Below are 14,412 nucleotides of genomic sequence, written 5' to 3'. Positions count from 1 at the left end.
AAAAGTTATTTAGAAAAAATGTAGGCAATGATATTCTCCAGGCTTAAAAAATATGCCAAATTCTACAGGGTGTTTAATAACAAATTTTTAAGTAGGACCCTGCATACTTACTCATATTAAAATTCCTCTTATAACTCCTGTTCTTACAATATGAAGTTTCACCCTATTATACGAGGTATCATCATTTTTAATTCGATATTGCTATGAAATAAACAGCCAGCATATAAACAGGGAATACATAAATAATAATTCGTTTAACATAATAAGGTAAACAATATGTTTTAGCCTTACTGTTCTGTCATATTTTGACCTCAAGGCCACTGTCTTTTCACGTTGTTGGCGTGGGTGATATACCTGTTGCTTTCGTTTACCTGCAGCACCTAATAAGCTAAAGACTGGTAACTTCATTTTACTTTTAAATATTATATTTCAATCTTAATATATTCAATAATGTTACCTAAAGTCAAAATTAAATTTAATTAATAATATACTGTTGGAAGTGCATCTTATAATCTTTTTAGTTCTTTGCATATTAATATTAATGTTTTTACTTAAGTTTTTTACAAAGTTTTTTTATATACATGTACATTACTATTTAAATGGGAATAAGCCACAATTAAAGGTTAAATTACGTTTATTGACGTTTCAATTTCCACTTCGGAAAGCGTTCTCAAAATACAAACATTAGTAAATTATGTTTGTTTATACTAATGTTTGTATTTTGAGAACGATTTCCGAAGTGGAAATTGAAACGTCAATAAACGTAATTTAACCTTTAGTCGTGGCTTATTCCCATTTAAATAGTTATTACTTTAAAATGCCACAAGAAAATAGCTTCAGAACAATATACATGTACAATTACTACATGTTCTTTTGCTGTGCTAAGTTTGTTAATTTGTAAACTGTACCTAGTTTCAATTAATTGTTTATACAACTTGATCTCAAAATGTCCATTGTCGTAAGCTGTTTCACACATTTAATATCATTGACTGCTACATGTCTTTTTAAGGTAACACACTTGTCGTAACTTTTCTATGGATGGTTTTATTGGTTCTATTGGTTTTTCATATTGTTCTTTTTAGATGAACTGATGATGCTTTTTGATTAGAAAGCGAGACGTCTTCAATAAATAGATGAAGTAACCACCTTCTTTGTCTTTTATTTCTCCACTTTGACCGAAAAACCCACCACTCTTCGAGTGTTCCTTAATTTATATATATATATATATATATATATATATATATATATATATATATATATATATATATATATATACATATATATATCCTTATTTTCCTCTCTTTTAGACCTGTCATGCCTTTTTCTGGCCTCTTTTTTAACTTTCTGTTGCACTTCATCGTTCCACCACCAAGTTTCTTTGTTTCTTTACCAGATGTTTTTTCTAACACTTCCTCTCCCAATCACACCACAACTTTACTGTTGGCTTCCCACCAGTCATTAACCGTATCTTTTCCTCAAACTCTTTTAGCTCTTAAAGACTATTGCCAAATCCTCACCTTTAATTTCCACTACTTTACTTTCTGGTGTCCTACTTGCTTTCCATTCCGTCTCACCTTTATCTCCGTTCGTAACCTCTTTAAGCTGACTCCTTCTACACACCACAAAATCTATCTGACTTTCCCTTCCACCACTAATATAGGTAACATAGTGGTCTTCAGTCTTCATAAAGAACGTATTATAACAACCAAATCCCATGCCCCTGCAAAATCAATCAAACTATTTACATCTTATTCCCATCGCCAAACCTCTCTGAACTTTTTCTATTCCCCCTATTTTCTATTCTCTACCAATATGTCCATTCAAATCACCTAGGGCCTTCCAAAATTCGTCCTTTTCCCATTCTTCACATCCTATCTGTGAAGCGTATGCACATATGATGTTCACGTTGGTATTGCCTGTATTCAGTTGGACACTCATTATTCGTTCACTTCTTCTAGTTGCCCTTACAAGATGTTCATTCCATTCGTTATTCAAAATAATACCTATTCCATTTCTGGTGTGGCTGTTCGAACTACTATATATTAACTTGCATTCATCTCCAAGATCTCTCGACTTATTACCTATCCAACGACTTTCCTGCGCAGAAAGTACACCAATCCTTCTCCTCTGTATCTACATGACATCGGCGAGCTCTTTTCCTTTGCCTGTTATGCTTCAGACGTTGAGAGTTACAACTCTCAGGACTAACTTCTTTGGCCCCTTCCGTCCTCTAAGGGGTAATTATGTGTTCTTAATAATTCATGGTGTTTGGAAAAGTATCAAGACTGATTTAAATATTTTATTTTTAATATTCAGAATATGACCTTATTTAGTTTTAAATCTTTTATTCAATCATAGTATATTAGCTAAGTATAATATGGCTTTAGTTCATCCTTTAAATTCTCGAACTCAAATTGGCTGATTAATTATTGTCAAGTTCTGAGAATTCACTTGTCTGAAAACAACATGTTTTTGGGAAACATTTGTCAACCCAAACACAAAAGAGTCCTTAAAGAAACGTACCCTTTCTTTGTGTAGAAAATTTAAAATGCCACTTTAAGCTTAATTTACGGCTATTCACGGAGGTCCTAAGAACAGAAGAACCACCCCAATGGATTCGCGTACATACATATTTTGTTTCGTATGATCGGCCACTTCACAACAACCTCTCATCGTGGACAGACGCAAGCAAACCAGCATCGGGTGTGCATCCCATTTTTACCATTAGACCTTAGACTCCGAGCGAGGCCCAATCACAGACAAAAGGTAAGTGAATCTCCTATAGAATTGACAATAAGATATTAAATCTGCCAATTGTTATTTGAATTGCATTTTATTTTACATATCTATTTACGAACATTTGCTATTTTTCGCTAATTTACTTACAAACAAATTATTCCATTTTTTCGTTATTATTATTTATTGATTATCATTTAACTAGCGACTTCATTAAGTTTTATACAAAACACATGGTAAATGAAAAATAAATTCTCCGTTACTGACACGCTTCTCGGTAAAACTCATAGGGACATCTAAATTATACGATAACTTCAGAGATCACGCGTAAGATTCAGTTCATTATTTCTTTGCTGAGGTATAGCCAAATGTTATTAAAGGTCAATTTTATTAAAAGCTTTTCTTATTCTATTTTTCATATCTACATCTGGTATTGTTGAAGGATTCTAGTCTAAAATGACATGAAAAAATCAATTTTGGAGAATTCCGGTGATCGCGGTGGTCAAACGGTTGGTACTCCTTTGCCTATCCACCTCACTTAACTTAATCTGAAAACTAGAATATATTGTTTACCTTATTATATAAAATGAATACTTATTTATTTATTCCTCCTTTATCTACATTGTGTTTTATTTCATAGTGTCCAATTAAAAAATATTGTTTGCTTAACCTCGTAGTTAATAATCACTATGTAGAATTCGGAATATTATCCAAGCCTGGAGAATAGAAAATTAATTATTAATTAGAATGAAATTATCCACCTATGTCGCATTAAAAATTCACTCCGTATATGGTATATAAAACTGGATATATAGGATATAAAAAGATTGTTATTTTTACCTGTTATTTTTCCGTTCAATTCAGGTATAATTCTCCCAATAGCTTTTGCTGCGCCTGTAGTAGCCGGTATGATGTTCTGAATTCCACCTCTACCCATTCTCCATTTGTGTGGTTTAGCTCCGTCGATAAGGAATTGGCTATTCGTGACAGAATGTATGGTTGTCATAAGAGCTTCTTCCACGCCAAATTTCTCGTGCAAAACTTTCATTAACGGTGCCAAGCAATTAGTTGTACAAGAAGCCATCGATACAATCTATAAAAATTTCATTAATTCAGTTTCATTCATGGAGGTAAAAAAATCCTAATAAAATATTGAGGCATAAAAAGAAAATATAAATCATTAGTTAGATATCATTGATAAAGTAGCGGCAGTATCTTCTTCTCTATTCTGTACATCTTGTAAGCAGATGACTAGTAATTATGGATGCTGATACAATATAAATATAAATATATATATATATATATATATATATATATATATATATATATATATATATATATATATATATATACAAACAACACAGTTTATTAGGGTTGTTGCAGTCAGAAAATTGGCCGGGATGTTAATGAAACACCCTTTTGACTTTTTGTCTAGTTTTCGGAATGGTTTTATTCCTTTTTCAAGACACTTAGCAAGTCACCCTTAATCGAAATAATTCAAATTTCAAACAAAATATTCACTTTTAATTTTTACGAAATTTTCAGCAGACATCCAAGTGTAAATTTTTCTCACGAACCGTTAGATGTAGAAAAATTCTGAGTACATCAGAAGAACAAGCGGCCAATTTTATGTAAGAAATGTCCATTTGCTTAACTCTCCGACCAAAATTGACGCCAATATAGCCGATTAACGAAATTTGATAAAAATCCAAAAGTCATTTCACCTTGGAAAATTTATGCCAAATTTTAAATTACAAAAATTTTTTTTTGATATTTTGGTACATGCACTTGGTCCAGCTTATTCCAAACGTGTTTTTTTCTGATCCTTTAAACAAAGTTTGCCGAAAAAGAGGAAAATCGAAATAAAAAATCTTCAGTTTTTTCGATTTTCCGGCAAAACAGTGCATATTTTCTAGCCACATGTATAGATTTTTTTAATCAGCAAGTCACTCTTAATCGAAATAATTCAAATTTCAAACAAAATATACACTTTTAATTTTCTCGAAATTTTCAGCGAATACATACATCCAAGTGAAAATTTTTCTCACGAACAGTTAGATGTAGGAAAATTCTGAGTATAGCAGAAGAACTAGCGGCCAATTTTATGTAGGAAATGTCCATTCGCTTGACTCTCGGGCCAAAATTGACGCCAATATAGCAGATTAACGAAATTTGATAAAAATTAAATGGTCTACAGTTTTTTCGATTTTCCGGCAAAACGGTGCATAATTTGTGGCAACGTGTATAGATTCTTTAATCAGCAAGTCACCCTTAATCGAAATAATTCAAATTTTAAACAAAATATACACTTTTAATTTTCACAAAATTTTTAGCAAATACAGACATCCAAGGGGAAATTTTTCTCACGAACTGTTAGATGTAGGAAAATTCCGAGTATGACAGAAGAACGAGCGGCCTATTTTATGTAAGAAATGTCCATTCGCTTGCCACTCGGACCAAAATTGACGCCAATATAACCGATTAACCAAATTTGATAAAAATCCAAGGGTACCCCCTTGGAAAATTTCTTTCAAATTTTCCAAAAAAAAAATTTTGTTTAATGTTTTGGTACATGCACTTGGTCCATCTTATTCCAAACATGTGTTTTTTTCTGATCCCTTAACCCTAGTTTGCCGGAAAAGAGGAAAAATCGAATTAAAATATCTACAGTTTTTTCGATTTTCCGGCAAAACGGTGCATAATTTTTAGCCACATGTGTAGATTTTTTAATCAGCAAGTCACCCTTAATCGAAATAATTCAAATTTCAAACAAAATATACACTTTTAATTTTCTCGAAATTTTCAGCGAATACATACATCCCAGTGGAAATTTTTCTCACGATCACTTAGATATAGGAAAATTCTGAGTATGGCAGAAGAACTCGCGGCCAATTTTATGTAGGAAATGTCCATTCGCTTGACTCTAGGACCAAAATTGACGCCAATATAGCCGATTAACGAAATTTGATAAAAATCCAATTGTCTACAGTTTTTTCGATTTTCCGGCAAAAACGGTGCATAATGTGTAGATTTTTTTAATCAGCAAGTCACCCTTAATCGAAATAATTCAAATTTCAAACAAAATATACACTTTTAATTTTCTCGAAATTTTCAGCGAATACATACATCCCAGTGGAAATTTGTCTCACGAACAGTTAGATGTATGAAAATTCTGAGTATAGCAGAAGAACTAGCGGCCAATTCTATGTAGGAAATATCCATTTGCTTGACTCTCGGACCAAAATTGACGGCAATATAACCGATTAACCAAATTTGATCAAAATCCAAGGGTACCCCCTTGGAAAGATTTTTCCAAATTTTCCAAAAAAAAAATTTGTTTAATGTTTTGGTACATGCACTTGGTCCATCTTATTCCAAACATGTGTTTTTTTCTGATCCCTTAACCCCAGTTTACCGGAAAAGAGGAAAAATCGAATTCAAAAATCTACAGTTTTTTGTATTTTCCGGAAAAACGGTGCATAATTTTTAGCCACATGTGTAGATTTTTTTAATCAGCAAGTCACCCTTAATCGAAATAATTCAAATTTCAAACAAAATATACACTTTTAATTTTCTCGAAATTTTCAGCGAATACATACATCCCAGTGGAAATTTTTCTCACGAACAGTTAGATGTACGAAAATTCTGAGTATGGCAGAAGATCGAGCGGCCAATTTTATGCAGGAAATGTCCATTCGCTTGACTCTCGGACCAAAATTGACGCCAATATAGCCGATTAACGAAATTTGATAAAAATCCAATTGACTACAGTTTTTTCGATTTTCCGGCAAAACGGTGTATAATTGCTGGCCACATGTTTAAATTTTTTTAATTAGCAAGTCACCCTTACATGAAATAATTCAAATTTTAAACAAAATATACACTTTTAATTTTTTCGAAATTTTCAGCGAATACATACATCCCAGTGGAAATTTTTCACAAGAACAGTTAGATGTAGGAAAATTCTGAGTATGGCAGAAGGACGAGCGGCCAATTTCATGTAAGAAATGTCCATTCGCTTGCCACTCGGACCAAAATTGACGCCAATATAACCGATTAACCAAATTTGATAAAAATCCAAGGGTACCCCCTTGGAAAATTTTTTCCAAATTTTCCAAAAAAAAAAATTTTGTTTAATGTTTTGGTACATGCACTTGGTCCATCTTATTCCAAACATGTGTTTTTTTCTGATCCCTTAACCCCAGTTTGCCGGAAAAGAGGAAAAATCGAATTAAAAAATCTATAGTTTTTTTTATTTTCCAGCAAAACGGTGCATAATTTTTAGCCACATGTGTAGATTTTTTTAATCAGCAAGTCACCCTTAATCGAAATAATTCAAATTTCAAACAAAATATACACTTTTAATTTTCTCGAAATTTTCAGCGAATACATACATCCAAGTGGAAATTTTTCTCACGAACAGTTAGATGTACGAAAATTCTAAGTATGGCAGAAGATCGAGGGGCCAATTTAATGCAGGAAATGTCCATTCGCTTGACTCTCGGACCAAAATTAACGCAAATATAGTCGATTAACGAAATTTGATAAAAATCCAATGGTCTACAGTTATTTCGATTTTCCAGCAAAACGGTGTATAATTGCTGGCCACATGTTTAGATTTTTTTTATTAGCAAGTCACCCTTACTCGAAATAATTCAAATTTTAAACAAAATATACACTTTTAATTTTTTCGAAATTTTCAGCGAATACATACATCCCAGTGGAAATTTTTCACAAGAACAGTTAGATGTAGGAAAATTCTGAGTATGGCAGAAGAACGAGCGGCCAATTTTATGTAAGAAATGTCCATTCGCTTGCCACTCGGACCAAAATTGATGCCAATATAACCGATTAACCAAATTTGATAAAAATCCAAGGGTACCCCCTAGGAAAATTTTTTCCAAATTTACCAAAAAAAAAAAAATTTGTTTAATGTTTTGGTACATCCACTTGGTCCATCTTATTCCAAACTTGTGTTTTTTTCTGATCCCTTAACCCCAGTTTGCCGGAAAAGAGGAAAAATCGAATTCAAAAATCTACAGTTTTTTTTATTTTCCGGCAAAACGGTGCATAATTTTTAGCCACATGTGTAGATTTTTTTAATCAGCAAGTCACCCTTAATCGAAATAATTCAAATTTTAAACAAAATATACACTTTTAATTTTCTCGAAATTTTCAGTGAATACATACTTCCAAGTGGAAATTTTTCTCACGAACAGTTAGATGTAGGAAAACTCTGAGTATAGCAGAAGAACTAGCGGAAAATTTTATGTAGGAAATATCCATTCGCTTGACTCTCGGACAAAAATTGACGCCAATATATCCGATTAACCAAATTTGATAAAAATCCAAGGGTACCCCCTTGGAAAAAATTTTCCAAATTTTCCAAAAAAAAAAATTTTGTTTAATGTTTTGGTACATGCACTTGGTCCATCTTATTCCAAACATGTGTTTTTTTCTGATCCCTTAACCCCAGTATGCCGGAAAAGAGGAAAAATCGAATTAAAAAATCTACAGTTTTTTCGATTTTCCGGCAAAACGGTGCATAATTTTTAGCCACATGTGTAGATTTTTTTAATCAGCAACTCACCCTTAATCGAAATAATTCAAATTTCAAACAAAATATACACTTTTAATTTTCTCGAAATTTTCAGCGAATACATACATCCCAGTGGAAATTTTTCTCACGAACAGTTAGATGTACAAAAATTCTGAGTATGGCAGAAGATCGAGCGGCCAATTTTATGCAGGAAAAGTCCATTCGCTTGACTCTCGGACCAAAATTGACGCCAATATAGCCGATTAACGAAATTTGATAAAAATCCAATTGTCTACAGTTTTTTCGATTTTCCGGCAAAAAGGGTCTATAACTTGTGGCAACGTGTATAGATTTTTTAATCAGCAAGTCACCCTTAATCGAAATAATTCAAACTTCAAACAAAATATACACTTTTAATTTTCTCGAAATTTTCAGCGAATACATACATCCAAGTGGAAATTTTTCTCACGAACAGTTAGATGTAGGAAAATTCTGAGTATAGCACAAGAACTAGCGGCCAATTTTATGTAGGAAATATCCATTCGCTTGTCTCTCGGACCAAAATTGACGCCAATATAACCGATTAACCAAATTTGATAAAAATCCAATTGTCTACAGTTTTTTCGATTTTCCGGCAAAAAGGGTCTATAATTTGTGGCAACGTGTATAGATTTTTTAGTCAGCAAGTCACCCTTAATCAAAATAATTCAAATTTCAAACAAAATATACACTTTTAATTTTCTCGAAATTTTCAGTGAATACATACTTCCAAGTGGAAATTTTTCTCACGAACAGATAGATGTAGGAAAATTCTGAGTATGGTAGAAGATCGTGCGGCCAATTTTATGCAGGAAATGTCCATTCGCTTGACTCTCGGACCAAAATTGACGCCAATATAGCCGATTAACAAAATTTGATAAAAATCCAATTGTCTACAGTTTTTTTGATTTTCCGGCAAAAAGGGTCTATAATTTGTGGCAACGTGTATAGATTTTTTAATCAGCAAGTCACCCTTAATCGAAATAATTCAAATTTCAAACAAAATATACACTTTTAATTTTCTCGAAATTTTCAGTGAATACATACTTCCAAGTGGAAATTTTTCTCACGAACAGTTAGATGTACGAAAATTCTAAGTATGGCAGAAGATCGAGCGGCCAATTTTATGCAGGAAATGTCCATTCGCTTGACTCTCGGACCAAAATTGACGCCAATATAGCCGATTAACGAAATTTGATAAAAATCCAATTGTCTACAGTTTTTTCGATTTTCCGGCAAAAAGGGTCTATAATTTGTGGCAACGTGTATAGATTTTTTATTCAGCAAGTCACCCTTAATCGAAATAATTCAAATTTCAAACAAAATATACACTTTTAATTTTCTCGAAATTTTCAGTGAATACATACTTCCAAGTGGAAATTTTTCTCACGAACAGTTAGATGTAGGAAAATTCTGAGTATAGCAGAAGAACTAGCGGCCAATTTTATGTAGGAAATATCCATTCGCTTGACTCTCGGACCAAAATTGACGCCAATATATCCGATTAACCAAATTTGATAAAAATCCAAGGGTACCCCCTTGGAAAAAATTTTCCAAATTTTCCAAAAAAGAAAAATTTGTTTAATGTTTTGGTACATGCACTTGGTCCATCTTATTCCAAACATGTGTTTTTTTCTGATCCCTTAACCCCAGTTTGCCGGAAAAGAGGAAAAATCGAATTAAAAAATCTACAGTTTTTTCGATTTTCCGGCAAAACGGTGCATAATTTTTAGCCACATGTGTAGATTTTTTTAATCAGCAAGTCACCCTTAATCGAAATAATTCAAATTTCAAACAAAATATACACTTTTAATTTTCTCGAAATTTTCAGCAAATACATACATCCCAGTGGAAATTTTTCTCACGAACAGTTAGATGTACGAAAATTCTGAGTATGGCAGAAGATCGAGCGGCCAATTTTATGCAGGAAATGTCCATTCGCTTGACTCTCGGACCAAAATTGACGCCAATATAGTCGATTAAAGAAAGTTGATAAAAATCCAATGGTCTACAGTTTTTTCGATTTCCGGCAAAACGGTGTATAATTGCTGGCCACATGTTTAGATTTTTTTAATTAGCAAGTCACCCTTACTCGAAATAATTCAAATTTTAAACAAAATATACACTTTTAATTTTTTCGAAATTTTCAGCGAATACATACATCCCAGTGGAAATTTTTCACAAGAACAGTTAGATGTAGGAAAATTCTGAGTATGGCAGAAGGACGAGCGGCCAATTTTATGTAAGAAATGTCCATTCGCTTGCCACTCGGACCAAAATTGACGCCAATATAACCGATTAACCAAATTTGATAAAAATCCAAGGGTACCCCTTGGAAAATTTTTTCCAAATTTTCCAAAAAAAAAAATTTTGTTTAATGTTTTGGTACATGCACTTGGTCCATCTTATTCCAAACATGTGTTTTTTTCTGATCCCCTAACCCCAGTTTGCCGGAAAAGAGGAAAAATCGAATTAAAAAATCTACAGTTTTTTTTATTTTCCGGCAAAACGGTGCATAATTTTTAGCCACATGTGTAGATTTTTTTAATCAGCAAGTCACCCTTAATCGAAATAATTTAAATTTCAAACAAAATATACACTTTTAATTTTCTCGAAATTTTCAGCGAATACATACATCCCAGTGGAAATTTTTCTCACGAACAGTTAGATGTACGAAATTCTGAGTTAGGCAGAAGATCGAGCGGCCAATTTTATGCAGGAAATGTCCATTCGCTTGACTCTCGGACCAAAATTGACGCCAATATAGTCGATTAACGAAATTTGATAAAAATTCAATGGTCTACAGTTTTTTTGATTTTCCGGCAAAACGGTGTATAATTGCTGGCCACATGTTTGGATTTTTTTCATTAGCAAGTCACCCTTACTCGAAATAATTCAAATTTTAAACAAAATATACACTTTTAATTTTTCGAATTTTCAGCGAATACATACATCCCAGTGGAAATTTTTCACAAGAACAGTTAGATGTAGGAAAATTCTGAGTATGGCAGAAGGACGAGCGGCCAATTTTATGTAAGAAATGTCCATTCGCTTGCCACTCGGACCAAAATTGACGCCAATATAACCGATTAACAAATTTGATAAAAATCCAAGGGTACCCCCTTGGAAAAATTTTTCCAAATTTTCCAAAAAAAAATTTTGTTTAATGTTTTGGTACATGCACTTGGTCCATCTTATTCCAAACATGTGGTTTTTTCTGATCCCCTAACCCCAGTTTGCCGGAAAAGAGGAAAAATCGAATTAAAAAATCTACAGTTTTTTTTATTTTCCGGCAAAACGGTGCATAATTTTTAGCCACATGTGTAGATTTTTTTAATCAGCAAGTCACCCATAATCGAAATAATTCAAATTTCAAACAAAATATACACTTTAATTTTCTCGAAATTTTCAGCGAATACATACATCCAAGTGGAAATTTTTCTCACGAACAGTTGGATGTAGGAAAATTCTGAGTATAGCAGAAGAACTAGCGGCCAATTTTATGTAGGAAATATCCATTCGCTTGACTCTCGGACCAAAATTGACGGCAATATAACCGATTAACCAAATTTGATAAAAATCCAATGGTCTACAGTTTTTTTGATTTTCCGGCAAAACGGTGCATAATTTTCAGCCACATGTGTAGATTTTTTTAATCAGCAAGTCACCCTTAATCGAAATAATTCAAATTTCAAACAAAATGTACACTTTTAATTTTCTCGAATTTTCAGCGAATACATACATCCAAGTGGAAATTTTTCTCACGAACAGTTAGATGTAGGAAAATTCTGAGTATAGCAGAAGAACGAGCGGCCTATTTTAAGTAAGAAATGTCCATTCGCTAGCCACTGGCACAAAATTGACGCCAATATAACCGATTAACCAAATTTGATAAAAATCCAAGGGTACCCCCTTGGAAAAACTTTTTCAAATTTTCCAAAAAAAAATTTTGTTTAATGTTTTGGTACATGCACTTGGTCCATCTTATTCCCAACATGTGTTTTTTTCTGATCCCTTAACCCCAGTATGCCGGAAAAGAGGAAAAATCGAATTAAAAAATCTACAGTTGTTTCGATTTTCTGGCAAAACGGTGCATAATTTTTTAGCCACATGTGTAGATTTTTTTAATCAGCAAGTCACCCTTAATCGAAATAATTAAAATTTCAAATAAAATATACACTTTTAATTTTCTCGAAATTTTCAGCGAATACATACATCCCAGTGGAAATTTTTCTCACGAACAGTTAGATGTACAAAAATTCTGAGTATGGCAGAAGATCGAGCGGCCAATTTTATGCAGGAAATGTCCATTCGCTTGACTCTCGGACCAAAATTGACGCCAATATAGCCGATTAACGAAATTTGATAAAAATCCAATTGTCTACAGTTTTTTCAATTTCCGGCAAAAAGGGTCTATAATTTGTGGCAACGTGTATAGAATTTTTAATCAGCAAGTCACCCTTAATCGAAATAATTCAAATTTCTGACAAAATATACACTTTTAATTTTCTCGAAATTTTCAGTGAATACATACATCCAAGTGGAAATTTTTCTCACGAACAGTTAGATGTAGGAAAATTCTGAGTATAGCAGAAGAACTAGCGGCTAATTTTATGCAGGAAATGTCCATTCGCTTGACTCTCGGACCAAAATTGACGCCAATATAACCGATTAACCAAATTTGATAAAAATCCAAGGGTACCCCCTTGGAAAATTTTTTCCAAATTTTCCAAAAAAAAAAAATTTGTTTAATGTTTTGGTACATCCACTTGGTCCAGCTTATTCCAAACTTGTGTTTTTTTCTGATCCCTTAACCCCAGTTTGCCGGAAAAGAGGAAAAATCGAATTCAAAAATCTACAGTTTTTTTGATTTTCCGGCAAAACGGTGCATAATTTTCAGCCACATGTGTAGATTTTTTTAATCAGCAAGTCACCCTTAATCGAAATAATTCAAATTTCAAACAAAATATACACTTTTAATTTTCTCGAAATTTTCAGCGAATACATACATCCCAGTGGAAATTTTTCTCACGAACAGTTAGATGTACAAAAATTCTGAGTATGGCAGAAGATCGAGCGGCCAATTTTATGCAGGAAAAGTCCATTCGCTTGACTCTCGGACCAAAATTGACGCCAATATAGCCGATTAACGAAATTTGATAAAAATCCAATTGTCTACAGTTTTTTCGATTTTCCGGCAAAAAGGGTCTATAACTTGTGGCAACGTGTATAGATTTTTTAATCAGCAAGTCACCCTTAATCGAAATAATTCAAACTTCAAACAAAATATACACTTTTAATTTTCTCGAAATTTTCAGCGAATACATACATCCAAGTGGAAATTTTTCTCACGAACAGTTAGATGTAGGAAAATTCTGAGTATAGCACAAGAACTAGCGGCCAATTTTATGTAGGAAATATCCATTCGCTTGTCTCTCGGACCAAAATTGACGCCAATATAACCGATTAACCAAATTTGATAAAAATCCAATTGTCTACAGTTTTTTCGATTTTCCGGCAAAAAGGGTCTATAATTTGTGGCAACGTGTATAGATTTTTTAGTCAGCAAGTCACCCTTAATCAAAATAATTCAAATTTCAAACAAAATATACACTTTTAATTTTCTCGAAATTTTCAGTGAATACATACTTCCAAGTGGAAATTTTTCTCACGAACAGATAGATGTAGGAAAATTCTGAGTATGGTAGAAGATCGTGCGGCCAATTTTATGCAGGAAATGTCCATTCGCTTGACTCTCGGACCAAAATTGACGCCAATATAGCCGATTAACAAAATTTGATAAAAATCCAATTGTCTACAGTTTTTTTGATTTTCCGGCAAAAAGGGTCTATAATTTGTGGCAACGTGTATAGATTTTTTAATCAGCAAGTCACCCTTAATCGAAATAATTCAAATTTCAAACAAAATATACACTTTTAATTTTCTCGAAATTTTCAGTGAATACATACTTCCAAGTGGAAATTTTTCTCACGAACAGTTAGATGTACGAAATTCTAAGTATGGCAGAAGATCGAGCGGCCAATTTTATGCAGGAAATGTCCATTCGCTTGACTCTCGGACCAAAATTGACGCCAATA

General features: G+C 32.9%; 1 protein-coding gene across 1 annotated transcript in view; it reads right to left on the bottom strand.

Annotated features, from left to right (window-relative positions):
- The window catches only part of LOC140445942 (uncharacterized), a 52,654-nt gene that overhangs the window by 11,356 nt on the left and 26,886 nt on the right, over nucleotides 1-14,412 (bottom strand). Inside the window, exon 3 of the mRNA XM_072538391.1 lies at nucleotides 3,577-3,829. Coding sequence (XP_072394492.1) covers nucleotides 3,577-3,829 — 253 coding nt within the window. The remainder of the gene's footprint in view (nucleotides 1-3,576; nucleotides 3,830-14,412) is intronic.

The sequence above is a fragment of the Diabrotica undecimpunctata genome, chromosome 7 (assembly GCF_040954645.1).
Source record: "Diabrotica undecimpunctata isolate CICGRU chromosome 7, icDiaUnde3, whole genome shotgun sequence".
NCBI classification, from domain to species: Eukaryota; Metazoa; Arthropoda; class Insecta; order Coleoptera; family Chrysomelidae; genus Diabrotica; species Diabrotica undecimpunctata.
This window is presented reverse-complemented; position numbering and strand designations above follow the sequence as displayed.